Below are 20121 nucleotides of genomic sequence, written 5' to 3' on the forward strand. Positions count from 1 at the left end.
ATATAAAAGAGATACAGAAGAGATAAAAGAGATATAAAAGAGATATAAAAGAGATATAAAAGAGATATAAAAGAGTTACAGCAGAGATATAAAGGAGATATTGTTAGCAGGTAGTCGAACGGGATTGGGGATAATGTAGGAAAATCATTTAACAAAGTGGAAATAGACCAGCATGTTCATTAAAGAAATTTGAATGAAAAAAAGAATGCATACAAAAATAAATATTGAACACCATTCAAGATCACATGTTAATTATTGGAGATTTATATCAAATATTAATTTAATGCCTTTTGTCACCCTGGGTCTAGTCACCTGGACACACTAGTGAGTTACCAGGCAGTCAAGAAGAGTTATAATCAGTTTTAATCACACACACACACACACACACACACACACACACACACACACACACACACACTCACACACACACTTTGAACCTGATGCAGTAAGAATAAAAAAAACCATATGGTCCTGCACAGCAACACACCCGTGCCGGTTTACCACAGGGCGGATCCACACCCACTTTGACTAAAATAACAACATGAAACAACAGCCCATATAACCCCCAGTATGATTCACCATCCTCATCGTCTACGTTAAAAACCTTCCTCTGGATTTGCATTCGGTGGCTTCCGCTGAGTATGTGTTTGATGTACAGCACAGCGACCCTGACCGGGAAACTCTAGCACATGAACATGAATGAGCTCCCTGTACTTAAAGCATGTTTTCTTTTTTATTCTGAAGGACGTTATCTCCTCACAGTGGGAGCACAGCCATACTATCTGCCAACTCTATAACAGTAAATTAGCTTTGGCGCTATTTTAAAAGAGTCAAGTGCTAATCCTCGCTACGGTGGATAATAGTAGCAAATAGGTCAACTGTCAGCACTTCCAGCAGCACTGAAATGACCTGTATGCTTACACAGGCATAAAAAAAGGCCTGATTTTAGAAACCCTAATATAAACTACAGCTAATCTGACTGTGCAGTGTTCAACAACGGTGTCATCTGACGATGAACCGAATGCAAGTACCCATAAAAATAAAGGTGCAGGAAAAAGCTTTCAAGGCACCCTAATGAGGACCATTTATGGCTCCCCAAAGATCCTTTCAGTGTGTGGTTCTTTAACTCTTTTTATTGCTGAGACAATTAATTGTATATTTAAAACCATCTAAGACTTTGTAGGAAATGCTTTGCCAGTTGTTAATTTCTTGAAGGAACCAAAAGAGAAGCCCTTCACGGGACAACTACAGTACAGACGATCAATAAAGCTGGTCTTTAAGAAAACAAACGTTGGACAAAAGGTATGTTGAAGACTCAGAAAACATGTGGAAAAGCGTTCTATGGTGTTTGAGTTCAATTGAACTCAAATATTTTAATTTTAACCTTAGCATAAAGCATGATTGTTGACAGAAACACCCTTAGAACACACAGTGAAGCGCGGTGGTGTTAGCATCACGCCATGGGGAAGCTTTTCTTCAGCAGGGTCTGAGAAACTGATCAGGGTGGAGAGCAAGATGTACTTAGCCAAACACACGACGATCGAAGAAAAGCTGCTGCAGTGTGGAAGAGATGTGAGACTGGGGCAGAGATTCACCTTGCAACAGGACAATGACCCTAAGCATACTGCCACTGGAGTGGATCAAAACCAAAAAACCTGACAAACTGTGAGCAAGAATGAGAGGAATGGGCAGAAATATCAGGACCCAGATGTGCAAAAGAGTTAGGGTTATATATTCTAGAAGTCTTGCAGCTGTCAATGCAGCCAATGTTAGAGATTTTATGTAAATCAAATGGTAAACATGTCAGTTAAGTCATTTTGTATTCCTGGTTGTAACACTACAAAATGTGAACGAGGGGAGAATACTTGCAAGGTTTCAAAATCCCCCTTTTTTTTGCTTAACTATTTTGACAAATGTGAATAGTAATGCAGATTTTCATGCTTTCAAGGCATAATTACTCTTGATTTCTTTGTGTAGCCTCGGGCCAGCAAACCTTGGGGTTTCTAGAGGTTCTCAAGGTTCTCAAGGTTTTGAGGTTCTCAAAAACTTCTAGAGGTTCTACCTGAAACCCTAACTTACTTAAAACTGAGAAACCTTTAGGGTGCTAGATGGAGTGTAGGCAAGCATATGACCTATAATTTTGTTGAATGACCTCTAAGTCATGTAGCCCATACCAGCACAAGGCAGAATACTAGCTAACTAGAGGAATAAAAAAAAAATTCAACTTTTAATACAATTTTCAGTAAATAATGTAAATTATTCCTACTTCATTCATTCTCCTAAATATATGTGGTATTGAAAAGACTTTTAACTTGAAGTTGTTGACTACTAGTCTAATATAAATCTGAAAATGGTTGCAGTTCTGTTCTACACCATATGACAACCCGTGGAAGGAGTTTATTTTTGCTCTTTGTCTTACTTTATATGCATGCATGTAATCAAAAAGCGCCAACTCAGTGGAAATATTGTGAAGTCACTATGAACAAAAGGGTGACATGCGATTGCACTGTTTTCACTCCACGTCTAAAAGCCTGGACTCTTCACTAGTGAAATGTGCAGGAATGATTTGATGGGATTGGCACCCTGTCCAGGGTGTACCCCGCCTTGTGCCCGATGCTCCCTGGGATAGGCTCCAGGTTTCCCCGTGACCCTGAAAAGGATAAGCGGTTTGAAGATGGATGGATGGATGGATGATTTGATGGGCTCCTGTATATGTTGGATGTGACTGTGTTTTAGCTCTGCAACGCTGAACGAGGATGGCACGGTGGCACAGAAGGTAGCGTAGCTGCCTCACACTTTTTGTGTGGGTTCTACATGGGTTCCCTTCCATTTCTCTGGTTTTCTCTCATGTTCCTCTGTATGTTGAATGATATAAAGCGAATACTCGTATATACAGAGTAACTCATTTAAAAGTAAAAAGTGAATCTTTGCTTACCATGCTGAGCTTTTTTGTCATTGTTGTAGCCAAAAATGCTTGCTTTTGCTGTGACTTTTCATTTGTTTAGATGAAATCTGTGGAATTATCTTCAATCTTTTGGATTGGCGAAATTGCAATCGCGCTAAAGAGTTTTGCACGGCCTTCCACAGTGATGTTTGTTGGTAAACGAGACCTTTTATTTGTACTCATGTCCGATACATGTGAATCGAAGAGGGCTTCGGCTGAATGTCCGTTGTGATGATGTCACACGACATGGGCTTCTTGGCCCAAATCTGTGGAAGGTCCGCAGTAAATTTGAGAAAAACAAATCGCCAACTCCTCTGAATATTTCAGAGTTTGCTTGATTTTGCGTTCGTTTCTGCGATCGCAAAATGGTGAAATCCTGGAGAGACTCTTGACGCTGTGTTGATCTGTTAATCCGGGTTCACATGGTACGATTTTGGCCACGATTTGGTCGTCTGAGACAAATCTTGAGAATCCTAAAAGATTCCTAGAATGCCAGGCCAAAATCTGTAGACTTCCCCGAAAGCCGATTAACGGCCGTTGCAATCAAATTTTCCCTCCGATTAAATTCTGTCAGTGTCAGAAGATTTGAGGCACAGTCCTGCAGTGTGGCTTCTCTTAGGTACGAGTCTTCTTGTGTGCGTCCGTTTTTCACGTCTTGACTGTCTGACATTAATGACAACTGAGATCCTACAGTGTGACATGGCTTACAGCGGGGATCGTGTTCAAACAGTCACAAAGTACTATTAAAAATCGCACCGTGTGCACCCGGCTTTACCTGCTGAACTTCTGAATTGAGGATACCATCCAACGATCCCCAATAGGAAGTAGGAAGACATTTGCTTTGGTTACTAGTTAGAACCTCTAGTTGACTGCAGCATAGGATAAATTTCCCCCTAGGTGTGAATGAGCAAACAGACTTCATGTACAAACCATAATGAACTTTCTTTTGCTTTCACACTATCCGGTGTTACCCAGATGAGGACGGGTTCCCTTCTGAGTCTGGTTCCTCTCAAGGTTTCTTCCTCATATCATCTTAGGGAGTTTTTCCTCGCCACCGTCATCACCGGCTCGCTCATTAGGGATAAATTCACACACTTAAAATCTCTATCCTCCATCCATCCATCCATCCATCCATCTTCTACACCGCTTATCCTTTTCAGGGTCACGGGGAAACCTGGAGCCTGTCCCAGGGAGCATTGGGCACAAGGCGGGGTACACCTTGGACAGGGTGCCAATCCATCGCAGGGCACACTCACATACACACTCACACAATCTGTATCCTGTGTTTATATATTTCTGTAAAGCTGCTTTGAGACAATGTCTATTGTTAGAAGCGCTATACAAATACAATTGAATTGAATCGAATTGAACGTGTATGCATGGTTTCTACTTAGAACCATGACAAGGATAAAGCTTTTATTGAAGATGAATGAATGGATGAATGAATAAACACCGAATGAGTGCCTCAGTGCCATGAAACACTGGGCTACATTCAAACACACGTTCCTGTTGAGGTTTAACTTTGAGAATTTATGTATAAATACAGAATTGTCCTAACCGAGTGTGCTTCATGTGCAAGCGGACCGCCCACAACACGACGTCACTGACCACTGTCCAATCAGAAGAGCAGCTTCCATTATCCTAGTCCCGCCCCTTGTTGAGAGCCGTTCCAGGTTGAGCAGTCGGCCAGTGGACTGGTGGATCGCTGCGCGGCTGCTGGAGAGTCCGGGTCCGTGAAGGAACGTCTCCAAACCTGATCAACGGTAAAGAGCGAGCATGGCGGTCGAAGAGGAAGGACTCCGAGTCTTTCAGAGTGTCAAAATAAAAATAGGTAAGTAGCCGAAAAGGAGGAGGGGGTGGGAGTCGCGCGTACTGTCTAAACGTTAGCTAACGGCTTTCAGTTAACGGGTCAAGAAGGCTCGAGCGTTGGCGCGCGACACCACTTTTCCATATTCTAATTCAAAGCACACGCTCGCGCCGCGCCGGAGGTCCAGTGTGCAGAGTGCAACATCATGACTAAAACAAACAAACGACTAAAAACCATGCCTTTCTGAGCGCGTGTGTTTACAGCACACCAAGAATCATCATAATCACGGGCTCTAATTTAACGCTGAAACCGAGCGTGGATGTGTGAGCTGGGGTTAAAAGAAAAATCCCGTCCGGATGGCACACTCAGGCTCACGCGCGCCGGGATTATTTGTAATGTGTTGAAAACATGAAATGCGAGAATCTTTTCCTCCACTGACGTTTCTTCAGGGGTCAGTCCTGCTTGCGCTGGAGAAAACAATGGAAACCTGAATTAAACACGAATTATTGTGCCTTCCCTTCGGTTGTACCACACAGCCCGTGGAGCTTATTGTCACAGCAATGCATTTGCGCGTGCATGCTTTTTTCCTGTCCGCTTTTTTTTCTTCTTCTTTTTTGGTTTTACATCGGCGGTGTCCCAAACCGCATCTGTCTGTGCTGTGTCGTATGCCAGTAGTGCGCAAAAAAGGGTGTTTTTGCATTCATACCACATGCATATATATATATATATATATATATATATATATATATATATATATATATATATATATGCATGTGGTATGAATGCAAAAACACCCTTTTTTCACATTTATACATATATATTTTGCATTCATACCACATGCGCACACACACACATATATATGTGTATATGTATATATATATATATATATATATATATATATATATATATATATATGCATGTGGTATGAATGCAAAATATATATGTATAAATGTACATACACACACACACATATATATATTTGTATGAATGTATATATGTGTGTGTATGCATGTATATATGTGTATGTATGTATGTATGCATGTGTGTATATATGTATATATATATGTATGTATATGTATGCATGTATATATATGTGTGTATGCATGTATATATATATATGTGTATGTATGTATATATATGTGTATGTATGTATATATATGTGTGTATGCATGTATATATATATGTATGCATGCATATATATGTGTGTATGTATGTATATATATGTGTGTGTATGCATATATATGTGTGTATGCATGTATATATATATGTGTGTATGTATGTATATATATGTGTGTATGCATGTATATATATGTGTGTATGCATGTATATATATGTGTGTGTATGCATGTATATATATGTGTGTATGTATGTATGTATGCATGTGTGTGTATATATATATACATGTATATGTATGTATGTATGTATATATGTACTGTATACCACCTCCACACAGCAGAGAGCCCATGCACGTCACAGACCACAAACCACCCAGCAGGATCAGATCTACATCTGACTATTTTTTTTTTTTTTTTTTTACTGTAAAAGCACACACTGGTGAGCCACGTGCTTGTTGTGCGTGCATCAAAACAGCATCTGCATGAAAGATTGCCATCTATTAGATGCAAGATGTCTACAATAACTAGATGCATCGTGTATCATAAGTCTCATGTGACTGCTGGTACGCATCCGACTATTTTAACTGTTTTTCATTCATTGTTGTTCATATGCTCAGCCCTGTGATTGACCATTTCTCCAACGATACGGGAAGAACAAGACTAAATGAGTGCTTGTAAGGTGCACAGTGAATGAACACACCTGTGCTGTAATGAAGTTCACCGTTCAAGTGTATGGATCCGTACAGACTCTCGGTGTGTTCATGAAGCCTGGTTAGTTGGATCAGTTGCAAACGGTTGCAAAATTGCGTAAAGACAGTTGCGTAAAGAGCGTTCGGGCTGCAGGAAGTGAGCATCATCTGTGACTGAAATCATGTTTGGGGGTTATTGCACATTTGAGGCACGCCCTTTATAAAGGAAACCTCACTTACTTTACTAGGTGTGTGTGTGTGTGTGTATTTTGATTCTATCAGCCACCAGAAAACTGTCTGTCAGGGTTTCCTGTTCATACTTTGCATGAACAGTTATTAGTGTATTTGCTTATTGTCCGTGTCACAGAGGATAGCGCTGAGAGGAGCGCAGGTTGATCATATGCAATGCACTGTGTGCGGTCCCAGGTTTGGGAAAGAAATGGTGTACAAAATATAATAATAATAATAATAATAATAATAATAATAATTGGGGCATGGTGGCTTTGCGGTTTGCATATTTGCCTCGTGCCTCCGGGGTCGGGGGTTTGATTCCTGCCTCTACACTGTGTGTATGCAGTTTGCATGTTCTCCCTGTGCCTCGGGGGTTTCCTCCCCCAGTCCAAAGATATGCGTTGTAAGCTGATTGGCATTTCCAAATTGTCCGTAGTGCGTGAATGTGTGCGATTGGGCCCTGTGATGGGTTGGCACCCCGCCAGGGATTCCCTCACCTTGTGCCCCGAGCTCCTTGGAATAGTCTCCACGCTCCACCACGACCCTGTGTAGGATAAGTGGTACAGTAAATGGATGGATAATAATAATAATAATAATAATAATAATAATAATAATAATGTAATTACTATTATGTAAACGGTGGTATGGCTGGCATGGTTGACTATTGCTATTGAGAAGAACAAAAATATATAAAATCAATTATTATATCCCAAAGCCTACCATCAGTACGTAGAGTTTATATACACTTGCTGCACACAACACTCAGGATTCGATGACCAACAATCTCTACTCATTTTGTCAGTGTATGCCTGTGTCAGGAAGAGGAGGGTGTTTGATTGTTTTGCTACGTATACAGAGTTCTCGGCCTGGTTTCCTGAGGGAACATTTGTCTGGAGGAAGCTTCTCGGGGTCGGGAGCTTCTGGCAGGGGGTGAAGGGAGGAAACAGGAAAGCACTCCAGAGCACTTCCTGATAGGTCGAAGGAACTACAAAGCAGCTCGGAGCAGCTTGTTTTCAGTGTTCCCGGGTTAGACTCGGACTAATGAGAACCAGATGGAATCAGAGATTGGCTTTCACACTGAGAGTCCAAACGCTGTAATGCTATTTCTTTTTCCTTTTTTTTTTTTTAAGCAGGCCTGAAACTTTTCATTGCTTAATGCTTTTGCTGAAAAACAGAGTGAAACCGAGCTATGAGACGTGTGGGTGTGGAAGACAGGTTTTAATAGAAGGAGCAGTTTCGTATAAGGGTGCTTAGTGCTTAGTCAGGGGTTGAACTGCAGAACGTGAGAATCAACTCCCCTGCCCCTACTTTAGGAGGAGAAACGAGGCAAGAGGAGGAGGAAGTGTTCCCAGTTTCCACATGGCCTTCCTGGACGTTGATCAGCAGAGTTTGTCCAACACTTTTGAGGGCTTGTTGAATCACCGTGGAAGGCGTGAGGAGGGCTGCTTCACTCGTGACTGCTAATACTGAGATGTCATCTTCAATTAGAAAAAAAAAAGGTTCCTCAATCTTTTCCCAGAGGGACAACTGCAGTACATTGCTAGCGGAACGCTGTTTTCTAATTGCTTTCACACCAGCAGTGATTTTTCGCTTCACAGCACACAACTGTACATCGGTGGCGCACCCTAAGGGGGCTTTCACACGCGCAGTTTAGTCTGAAACAGAGCACGGTTTGCATGAGACATTGGTAATGTAAACGCTGTCATTACGGACCTGGAAGTGCACCGCCGTGCCGAACCCGAGACTACCTGCAGGAGGTGGGCTGGTGCGCCGCGATTCCCGTGAACGTGAACACAACTTTTACTCTGGTCCGCACTCGTTCAGGAAGTAAAGTAGCGTCAGGAAGATCGTTAGCTTCCACAAAGGGAAGGTTGCGGAACACAGGAGGTGTCCACTGCTGTGTATAATATCTGCTGCGCATCCAATCATAGCACCAAAATCGTTTTTTTTTTAAACAAGAATATGGTGAGTCGCGTTGTGTTCTTCGTGTGTGTTTGTGACGGCGTAAGATGAACTCGATAGAATCAAGTGAGTCTGAAACCAGACCCAGCGCTGCAGAGGGGTGCCGGGAACAACCGCACTCGGGTTCGGACCGCAGCAAACGCAGCCAGCGTGAAAACCACCCTGGTCTCAGGTGCCATAGTCTGCCCGATCTGCCAAGTGCGATAGAGCCACGAAAACGATGAGGTGCCAGTATGTACGGTGTAGCCATAACATTCACAACGTTCAACCCCTTGCTGCAGGAGACACCTATGTTTTCTTAGCAAAAGCAGCGGTCGGAGCCAATGGGAATAGAATTCACTGAAGGGGAACGGACCATTGAGTCTCTCTAGGTGACGTGCAAATTCACAAAGTGAGCCGGTAGAAAAGAAGAAGGCAAATTAGCTAGCCTCTCTCACACCCACTACAATCAACACTGCTGACGTTTGGAAATCAACAGTATCTCATGATCAGCTAGCTTAGTTTCTAAAAATAAAATGTCCGTTGGATCTGACCTGGGGAAATTGGAACGGGATAACCATACGCAGAAAAGGTGGAATCAGCTTTTTTGTTGTTTATAAAGAGTGATTTGCGTTTCTGTATGTTCACAGGTTGCCCAGTAATAAAAGTGCAGGATAGGGCATGCTGTGCATCACGCTCATCTATAACCTGCACTCTATAGGCTGTTATAAGCTGCTAATATATATATATATATATATATATATATATATATATAAATAAGTGTTCGATTTCTTTAATATTTTCCTTTCATAACAGTCAGTACATTCACAGGGACAACAATAATCCGATATTAACCCGATTAAGACGATACTCTGATGAAGAAACTAGCATGTAAACAGTGATTATTGATGACCTTAATCCGATTAAAGTCGTACTCGAATTAAACACAAATGGAATTAAGACGTATGGAGTATTCCTGTTTTAGTCGTATTATCGACATGCGTTACAGACACGTACACACCTTAGTCACACTATTAACCTCGTGTGGGAGTTTTCACCGCATTTTGCTGACAGGACACGTACACACACGGCAGCGCTCAACCGTTTAACAGCAAACAAGAGAGCACGGCTGCGTCCCAAACCGCGTACTTACCTGCTATATAGTAGGTGAAATACATGTGTTTCAGCAGGTAAGTATGCGGTTTGGGACGCAGCCCACGTCTTCAAGCAGTCGTCTATTTACACGTATAGCACGACAAATAATTAACCGCACTTGAAGCGTTCGTAAAATTAAAAATAAAAACACCCAAAACTGTATACGGTACCAAAACGAAGACGAGCTGTATGTCGATACGTGAAATTCTGTTGGGACGTCTGATGGCGTGGCGCGGCGCGGTGACGTAATGACGCGTGACATTAATCCATCTATGTTCTATAACGTGTAAAACAGGAACATGACGGGAATATTCTAAAAGCGACTCATGTAAACACCTCAATCAGTATATTGTCTCATTCAGAATAAGGTCAATAATTAGATTACTGCTGTCCATTTAAACATAGTCAGTCATAAAGTTTTAACGACTTCTTTATATATTGTTTTACGTGATATATTTTTATGTAATATTGATCTGTAGACTTTTATGATATTTTTTAGAAGATGTGTTTCATTTAGAAATCCCTAAATGAGCCAAAAATGTTCTTCATGACTGAAGACACCTCTGAAAACGCCTGTGTTCTGCACCGCACCTCCTCCCTTCACCACGTACTGTAACCGCACGCCGCATCGCTTTTAATTCACATGAACTTGAACTCGGCTCGTCTTTTTTATACCGCTCGCCCGCCCATTTTGCATCGCCGTAGATTTCCTCAGTAAACAACGACTAGCTGGTGCCTTGTCAGGTTGTCAGGTCGGTACGCATGGTTCGAGTGTACACATAAATATATCAGTAGAAGTCCATTTCCATCCTTGGTGCTTCACTCACACGCAGTGCGGGCTGGAGGACCGGCTATGGCACACTGGCACTCCGAACTAGTTGTGTATGCACTTTGCCAAAAGGTGGACTGGTTATGCTACTGGTTATGCAGCAGCTGTGAATGTGTGTGTGTGTGTGTGTGTGTGTGTGTGTGTGTGTGTGTGTGCGTGGTGTGATCCACCTAGTGTCCCATCCATCGCGCCAGTACGCGACCCTGTCCAGGATCAAAGGCCTTACTGAAATTGAATAGAACAAAATGAGTGAATGTGAATTCGTAAAGCAGAGTGAAAGTGAGCTGTGAAACGTGTGGGTGTGAAAGACGAGTTTCGTAAAAGGGACTTCAGTGTAGAGACAGGAGGGAGTCGGGCACAGCGCTCAGTCAGGGGTTGAACTGCAGAACGTGAGAATCAACTCCCCTGTCAGTACTTTAGGGGGAGAAACAAGGCAAGTGGAGGAAGTGTTCCCAGTTTCCACATGGCCTTCCTGGACGCTGGCCAGCAGAGTTTGTCCAAAACCCTGCCTCGAGGGCTCATTGAATCGCAGAGGAAGGCGCGAGGAGGGCTGCTTCACATCTGACCGCCAATACCGATGTCATCTTCACTTTGAAGAAAGAAAAATAGGTTCCTCAAGGGTTCTCCACGTAGAAGGTATGCATAGAATGCAGGCACGTTACATCGCTTGCGGAGCGGCCGGTGGCATTTGCAGGTCGAGGAATTCAGAACGTCTGAAATGACTGTGCCGCAAGTCAAAACAAAACTGGTCGATTTATCTGCAGTTTCTCTTCAGTCAGATAAACGAAAGTGTGCATGGCAGAGCTAGACTTCCTACAGTCAGATTTCTGTGGTTTAGACGAGCTATTCCTGTCCTCAGACCTCAAGCAGAAATGGAAATCTCTTTTTCCGCCAGCGTTCTACAGCAGAGGGCCAGAACTACAGGCCCGTCCTCTTCAACACCGACAACAACAGCAAAGCGCTCCGAGCTTTATTGCGCTGGATGCAGGCATTTGCACATAAAACAATGTTCTGCCTCCTGAATGCGTTCAGGAGTTCCTTGCAGTCTAGATCACCACGTCAGCACCACGGGGTTAAAGACAGCGTATGATGACTGCTGGAACCTGCGCTATAACGTGGTGCGATGGTAAAGAGCTTCACGTCCATGACTGCAATGTTACGCTACACGTCCAAACGCACACGTGTGAACGAATCCGCCTGATCCTGGCGTTAACTGTTCCAGTTTTATCTTCAGACCGAGAGAAGTTCTCACGGTCAGCCAGCGTTTGGTGTTGCGCCTCGTTTCTAGTCTAGGGGTGAAGCAAAGTCATTTCACAGGGAGGAAATGACCTCACTTTCCGCACGGTTTTCCTGGCAGCCGGCCAGCAGAGTTTTCCCCAAAACCTCGGGGTTGACGGCTGTTGAATCACTGAGGAAGGGGCGAGGAGAAGGGTTGCTTCCCATGAAAACGAACTGGGGTTTAATTCCGCTGTGTAGAAATGCACGCAGAGAACCTGTCATTCCTGCTCAAGTAAGAAGAACAGACTCATCTATGATGTCTGAACCTCGGGATAAATATTAAAGCATTATCGTACCATTGGGGGTATTGGGGCATGGTGGCTCAGTGGTTAGCACATTTGCGTTTTAAACCCCAGATTGTCATTTTGAACTCCAGCGTGTCGTCAAGTCTATTAAAAGAGCGACAGCAATGAAAACCCTTCGAGGATCTGTTAATGTGAGTGAGGCACTAACTGACCTAGAGGTACAAGACAACATCGGCGCGGTATTAGTCGGTTTAAATAAAGACCTGGGATTGTATGCTACGTTGTAGCATTGAAAACAGTGTTGACGTTTTGACACGTGCATCAGAGAACGTGTAAGAAGCTCTGATTTGAGAAGGAACTCCCTTATAGGGAAGGCTAAGCCCCTAAGACCTGGAGGTTTGCCTGGTGTATCATGTATTTGTTCGATGCCAGTGCAAGTGAGGAATTTTATGAATGGACGGCGTGTCTGGACAGCGTGTCTGCTCTCTCTCTCTATCTATCTCTCTCTCTCTCTCTCTCTCTCTCTCTCTCTCTCTCTCTCCGAGCCCCTGTATCTATTTCTGCAGACGTACACGGCTGCTACCAGAGAATATAACCTCTGCTGCCAGGCCTGAAGCCAGTCATTGGGTTTCACTGTCTCAGCTGTGTAAAGAAATGCCGTGTGAAACGAGAAACCCACTTCCTGTTTTGATCCTTTGAGTCGACGAACTTCGGCGTTCGACACACGGGCCTGCGAGTTTAACGCTTACGAATACCCTTCCAGATGTTTTGCGGGCATGAGGAACTGAAATAACGTGAAAATAGTTGAAGATTTCACGTGAAGGTTCTGTCAGCAGATGTTCTGGACCGAATCGCGATGTATTTCAGTCACACAGACGTTCTGGTTTTACAGCAGCTCGGTTATCAGTTGTGCTGGAATGTACCACACTAGTACCACACTGGCTGGAATGCCTATATTTGGGCATCGCGCCTCTACTCATCAGTTCTCCATGTAAAATGAAGCAGCCCGACAGGATGTCTTTCACATTTTCCTCTCCTCGGCGTCCCACAAACGAACAATAGCGAACGCAGCGGTCCCTGTCGAGTAGCTGCCACAGAGCGCTTCCGAGCTGAGGGCGCACGGCAACAACTCATCTCCATGGGCCTTGTGTCTTTAGCCCGAGATGAGAGCAGTTATTATCAGGCAGATAATAACTGCTCCCCGCCGGGGGGAGGGGGAGGGTGGGGTGCCTATAGACAGAGCTGTCCTAATGATGGATGCACCTCCTCCCTGCAAGTGCCCCCAGGCAGCAGAGCAGAACAAAGCATCCGTGTGTGTCAACTGTCTGTTCTCTGTGTCCTGTGCTATTAATAGCATTAACATTAGCGCTGATCTCCGAAGTGTTTGCCGAAATGCCCAGGCTAATTTAAACGTTTCTCGGCGCTCGTCGAAATGCTCGGCCCACTAACTTCACCCTTCGGTGCCTTCTAAACTACGTCTTGGACGCAGCCTGAAATTCCATTCGTACGATCTCATTTCCTGTTACAGTTCTCCTTCTCTTTTCCCCTGTCTTTCTTGGGTCTGCTCTCATGCCACATCCCCCCCTCCCTTCCCTCCCCTCCCCTCCCCTCCCCTCCCTCTCCCCTCCCCTCCCCTCCCTCTCCCCTCTCAGCTCTCAGCTGTCCCTCTGCTCTGCCATCCCACTCGTCCTTTCTGTCCTCCTCCTTCTACATGGTTGCTGTTGGATTTGTTTGGTTGAGTTCCCAGGCCTGTTTACAGAAAACTCCAGAAACTATAAAAGGGTGAAGCAGGCCTGTGTGCGGTGGTAGCTCAGCGGTTAGGACGTTGGATTACGGATCAGAAGGTCATGAGTTTGAACGCCAGCACTGCCAAGCTGCCTCTGCTGGGCCCTCGAGCAAGGCCCTTAACCCTCAACTGCTCAGCCGTATAAAAAAAAAAAAAAGAGATAAGTGGCTCTGGATGAGGGTGTCTGCCGAGTGTCGTAAATGTAAATGCTTACTTTTATACTCTCCCGGGCAGGAAGGGACTTTTGTTCAAGTTAGTGATTAGTGAAATTAGGGCAGCTTGCCCATGTTCTGTCTGTCCCAGTGGCTGTGATGTAACACACACAAATCTGTTCTGAAGAGGTAACCAGTCCTCGCTAATCGCTTCGCTTTACCAACTCGGGAGCAGTGCTTCCTTCTTCCTGGTTTGCCTCATCACCTTCTTATCCCTCTCCTCTTCTGTCTGCCATCTTACAGTTACATTTATTCATTTAGCGGACGCTTTTATCCAAAGAGAATTAGGAAATACAAGCAAAGCGATATATCAAGCAGAGAACAATACAAAAAAATAGTGCCCCCGTACCGAGATTTATAACCGAGTTCTAGAGTAGAGGCGTAAGAGCCAGAGAAAGTGTTTATTTTTTTAAATAAAGTGGGGTTGGCAGGTTAGGGATTAGTTAGGTGTTCAGGGAAGAGGTGGGTCTTTAGCTGTTTGTTGAAGATAGTGACAGATTCTGCAGTCCGGATTGAGGTTGGAAGTTCATTCACCACTGAGAGACTGTTAGTTTGAATGTTCTGGAAAGGGACCTTGAGCCACGCTGAGTAGGTACTACTAAGCGTTGGTCATTAACCGATCGCAGATTGTGTGAGGGAACATAAGCCTTCAGGAGAGTGTTGAGGTAGGAGGGTCTTGTACATGAGCATCAAGCCCTTGAATTTGATGCGGGCGGCTACAGGAAGCTAGTGGAGTGAGATGAAGAGTTGTTTGACATGGGTTCTTTTGGCTGGCTGAAGACGAGGTGTGCTGCTGCTTTCTGAATCATCTGAAGGGGTTTGATGGAGCTGGCTGGAGGCCCGAGAGTAGTGCATTGCAGTAGTCCAGTTTTGATATGACAAGCGCCTGGACTAGTAGTTGTGTAGCTTGTTCGGTGAGATAGGGTCTGGTTTTCTTGATGTTGTACAGAATGAACCTACAGGACCGTGCAGTTGTTGAACTGTGGTCTGTGAAGTTGAAGCGGTCATCCTGGCTGTCCTGGTTGGCCTGAGTGCGGTTGAGCCGCGCTGTACAGTGAGGTTGTGTTGTATTGAGGCGCCGGCCGGGATGATGAGAATCTCGTCTGTCCCACCCTTTTCTGCTTCTACCTTCACGCCTGCATTCTGCCGGTTGTTTTTACAACACACCAACATTACTGCTTGTTTACAGTCAGTGAGTCAGGGCGATGACACGGGCAGATATCCTGCTTTTCTTTATTATTCGTCGCTCGGTGAACAAGCAGCTTCACCACCTAGGAGAATACATTTCTATTTAAACTACTCCTCTTACAGTCTTTTGCAAAACAAACGTTTTCGTTCGGTGTAAATGTTTAAACATAATGAGCTTGGCGAGGCTGTAAACACAGCGCTGTACATGCTCCGAATCTCCGAGTCTCTGTTTCCCGCACGAGGAACGCGCAGGTGAAGAAAGAAAAAAGTCCCCTCACGATTACTCGATAAACACAAACTCATTCAAAACATTAGCGCATCGAGCAAGCAGCACACTGGAGCTAATAAATGTATCAGGGAAAGTTCTCCACATTCTCTCGCTCTTCTCTTTGTCTCGCTCTCTTCTTTCCACCTGTTCCTTTCTTCTTGTCACACCCCTCCCCCTCCCTTCTTCCTGTCATTCACATTTCCACACAGCATCTCACTTACACCCCTCCTCGCCTTTCTTCACTCTCTGGAGCGCTTCTGCCCCAATTTCCTCTTTCTGTAATTATATTTTACCACCTACACAGGCGTGTGTGTGTGTGCGTGTGTGTGTGTGTGTGAGCACATGCTGGGAAATATGGCAGAAAATATCACGTGAAGACATTTTTTGCAAAACGTGATACACAAATTCCTTATCAAAGTTCCAGCACATTTAATGGTAATGGTTAATCAAAAAGATGTGAAGTGAAGTGAATAACATTCGATTAACTCATTACACTGGCCCCTGTCAAGGGGTGGGATATATATATTGTAGGGAATTAGCCCGGGGGAAGGGCGGAGCACAGACCCACAAGAGACAGGTTGCGGTCAAAATGGGTGTTTTATTTGTCCAAGTGTGAGCTGTCTGTCGTGAGGAGGTGAGGGTGTGAGAGTGCGTGGGGTTTCGTGGGGGTGTGGCTGGCGTTGTGACCTTCTCGAGGTGTGTCGGGTTCCCGAGGCGTTCCCGAGGCGTGTCGGGTTCCCGAGGTTCCCGAGGCGTGGGCGTGGGTCTCCCGTGCTGTCATCCACCGTTGAATGCGATCTCACCACCCGGCAGTCTCGTCCGCACTCGCACCTTCGGGGAGAGAAGGAGAGAGAGAGAGAGAGAGATTAGCGATTGGGGAGAGTATACCGTCGTGCTCAATGTTGGCACGCCTATATGCCGCTGAAGAGCACGCACGGAGTCTGTCTCTTAGCCGCCTTCGTTTCTCCCGTACGGCCGGAAGCGCGTCCTTTTATCCTCCTCCGCCGTCGCCTGAGTGGTGGAATTTTCCCGACAGACTCCCCAATCGCCGGCCGGTGTAGCGTCAACGGTCCCGCCCCACCGTGACGGTCCTTCCGGCTGATGGTGTGGTTGGCACGAGGCTGTCCGCTTCGTGCCGGTGCGGCAGTTGGGGAAGGAGTGACTTTCTTATCATGTGCGCCGGCTGTCGGTCCGTCGCGACAATATATATATATATATATATATGTATATGTATATGTTAAGCAGCAGTTGAACGGTCAGTTGTCGAAGTTGATGTGTTGGAAGCAGGAAAAATGGGCAGGTGTAAGGATCTGAGCGACTTTGACAAGGGCTTGGGTTAGTGTTCCCGGTGTGCAGTGGTTAGTACCTAGCAAAAGTGGTCCTAGGAAGGACACCCGTGAACCAGCGACAGGGTCGTGGGCATCCAAGGCTCACCGATGTGCAAGGGGAGTGAAGGCTAGAATGTCTGCGAAAGCGTCGTTAGAAGATCCGTGTGGTGTAGATCCTGTAAGTTGCGAGGTGGGGCCTCTACGGATCGGACTTGTTTGTCCTGAACATCCCGCAGACGCTCGATCGGATTGAGTTCTGGGGAATTTGGACCCCAAACGAACAGCTTGAACTCTTTGTCATGTTCCTCAAACCCATTCCTGAACAGTTTTTGCAGTGTGTCAGGGAGCATTATCCTGCTGAACGAGGCCACTGACATTAGGGAATATCAATGCCATGAAGAGGTGTACTTGATCTGCAGCAATGTTTAGGTAGATGATACGTGCCAAAGTAACATCCACATGAATGCCAGGACCCAAAGTTTCCCAGCGGAACATTGCTCAGAGCATCAGACTGCCTCCTGGTGCATCTTGGTGCAGTGGAGCAACGCACCCGGACGTCTACATGATGTAAAAGAACGTGATTAATCAGACCAGGCCACCTTCTTCCATTGCTCCATGGTTCTGATGCTCACGTGCCTGTTGTAGGTGGACAGAGGTCTGCATGGACACTCTGAGCCCCATACGCATCAACACCCCATCGTCACAGAGCGGTGTAACACACGTGGAGGAAAGCACTATCCGCCGTCTTCCACGTACATGAGCTTACACGCGCCCCTGATCGGCTAGTATCGCTGTGATTGACAGGGGACAGAGAACACGGCGTCCCTCCCCCTCAGACAGCACTGCCAGGTTTCTCTCTACGACTCCTGGTCATGCAAGGCTGGGACATCGTCGGGGATTTGAACGCTTTTCTCGTGCCACTCGGGAGCCCCGGATTGTCTTCTCGTCGCCTTCATTTCGGAACTTTTACGCTCCACTGCATGTGTAATAAAGGTTCGTTTGGCACAGCCATGTGAAAACATGAAGTCCACTTCCTGAAAGACAAAAAAAAAAAAGAAAAGGTCTTACTATGATGAAAGGTCTCTTTCTTTCTTGCTTTCTTTCTGCTCCTTCTGTGAAAAGAGATTAGAGTGAGTCATTGCGGCCCTCAGGGGAACCGACGGGAAGAGAATTGAAAGTGGAATAGACAGACAACAGCTGTGGAGGAAGAGAACACGAGGAAGAGAAATAGATTCAGATGTAAAGTGATGCGGCACCGAGAGACGCAATGAAAGGACCAAGGAGACGTTACGGCTTGCAGAGGAAGTGTTTATTTTCTGTTGTCTTATCACACACACACACACACACACACTTTCCATTTCTCTCTCTCCCACACACACACACACACTTTCCATCTCTCTCTCTCTCTCCCTGTCTCACACACTCACACACACACGTCTGTGGACAGGGGAGCCATACACAGAGACTGACTGTGTTGCCTCCCACCAAGAAAACAAGCACTCCTAAAGACACACACACACACACACACACACACACACACACAGTGGGAGAACATACACAGAGACACGGCAGGCCACACTTCGAGACTAGCTCTCACTTCTCTCTCTCTGTCTCTCTTTATCTTTCTTCTCCCCTCTTCCTCTCTCGCTTTTCTTTGGAAACAAAGGGGAAACCAACAGAGGGCACTGAGGGTTGCACTTCCTGTTGTGGTGTTTTCCTGTGGCGCGGAGACTCGAAGCGTCTGGCTTGGGATTACTCAGAATAGAATGTGTGTGTGTGTGTGTGTGTGTGTGTGTGTGTGTGTGTGTGTATACTCATTAGTCATCTTGTGTGACTACTCTCTTTGTGGGTTGATGGATCATAATGTGTCATCATTGATCATTCCTGCAAGTCTCTTCTTGTTGTACTTGACTGGCACACACACACACATGCACACGTGCACACACACACACACACACACACACACACACACACACACACACTGTAATCCTATGATTATGATTGTCATCATTTCTGAGACAACCTAAAAGATGTAATCCAGGCAGGATCTGTGATTATGTGTGTGTGTGTGTGTGTGTGTCTGTTTGTGTGTGTTTCTGTGTGTGTGTGTGTGTGTGTGGGGGGGGGGGTGATGAAGGAACAGGATACAGAGAGATTTCTCGAGATCTCTGATGGCCGGATGTCATCATGGCCCTGATCCTCTGATGTCACTTTTTGCCATGCTTGAGTTGCTCTTTGCTTAACACTGACTCCAATATGAAATACTGATTCTTACAGTTCCCTCCATTAATATTGGCACCCTTGGTAAATATGAGCAAAGAAGGCCGTGAGAAATTGTTTTTATTGTTGAACCTTTTGATCATTTGTTCGAAAAATTCAGAAAAATTCTCTCCTCTCATGGATATCAAACAATTGTAAACACAACACAGGTTTATCCAAAAAATCTATTTGTTAAATATAGGTGTGCAACAATTATTGGCACCCTTTTAGTCATTACTTTGTGCTAGCTCCCTTTGCCAAGATAACAGCTCTGAGTCTTCTCCTATAATGCCTGATGAGGTTGGAGAATACATGGCGAGGGATCTGAGACCGTTCCGCCATACAGAATCTCTCCAGATTCACATTTCGAGGTCCACACTGGTGGACTCTCCTCTTCAGTTCACCCCACAGGGTTTCTATGGGTTTCAGGTCAGGGGACTGGGATGGTCATGACAGGAGCTTGATTTTGTGGTCAGTAAACCATTTTTGTGTTGATTGTGATGTATGTTTTGGATCATTGTCCTGCTGGAAGATCCAACCACGGCCCATTTGAAGCTTTCTGGCAGAGACAGTCAGGTTTTCATTTAATATCTGTTGATATTTGAGTCCATGCTGCCATGTATCCTAACAAAATGTCCAGGTCCTCTGGCAGAAGAACAGCCCCAAAACATTAAAGAGTCACCACCATATTTAACCGTGGGCATGAGGTACTTTTCCATATGGCTACCTCTCTGTGTGACAAAACCACCTCTGGTGTTTATTACCAAAAAGCTCTATTTCAGTTTCATCTGACCATAGACCCCGATCCCATTTGAAGTTCCAGTAGTGTCTGGTAACCTGAAGACG

General features: G+C 45.1%; 1 protein-coding gene across 1 annotated transcript in view; it reads left to right on the forward strand.

The window, feature by feature from the left end:
- The first annotated feature begins 4611 nt into the window (after nucleotides 1-4611).
- The window catches only part of rasa3 (RAS p21 protein activator 3), a 70971-nt gene continuing 55461 nt past the window's right edge, over nucleotides 4612-20121 (forward strand). The window contains exon 1 of the mRNA XM_053615138.1: nucleotides 4612-4775. Within this exon, the coding sequence (XP_053471113.1) occupies nucleotides 4721-4775 (55 nt within the window). The 5' untranslated portion in view covers nucleotides 4612-4720. The remainder of the gene's footprint in view (nucleotides 4776-20121) is intronic.

The sequence above is a fragment of the Ictalurus furcatus genome, chromosome 26, assembly GCF_023375685.1.
Source record: "Ictalurus furcatus strain D&B chromosome 26, Billie_1.0, whole genome shotgun sequence".
In the NCBI taxonomy this organism is placed as follows: Eukaryota; Metazoa; Chordata; class Actinopteri; order Siluriformes; family Ictaluridae; genus Ictalurus; species Ictalurus furcatus.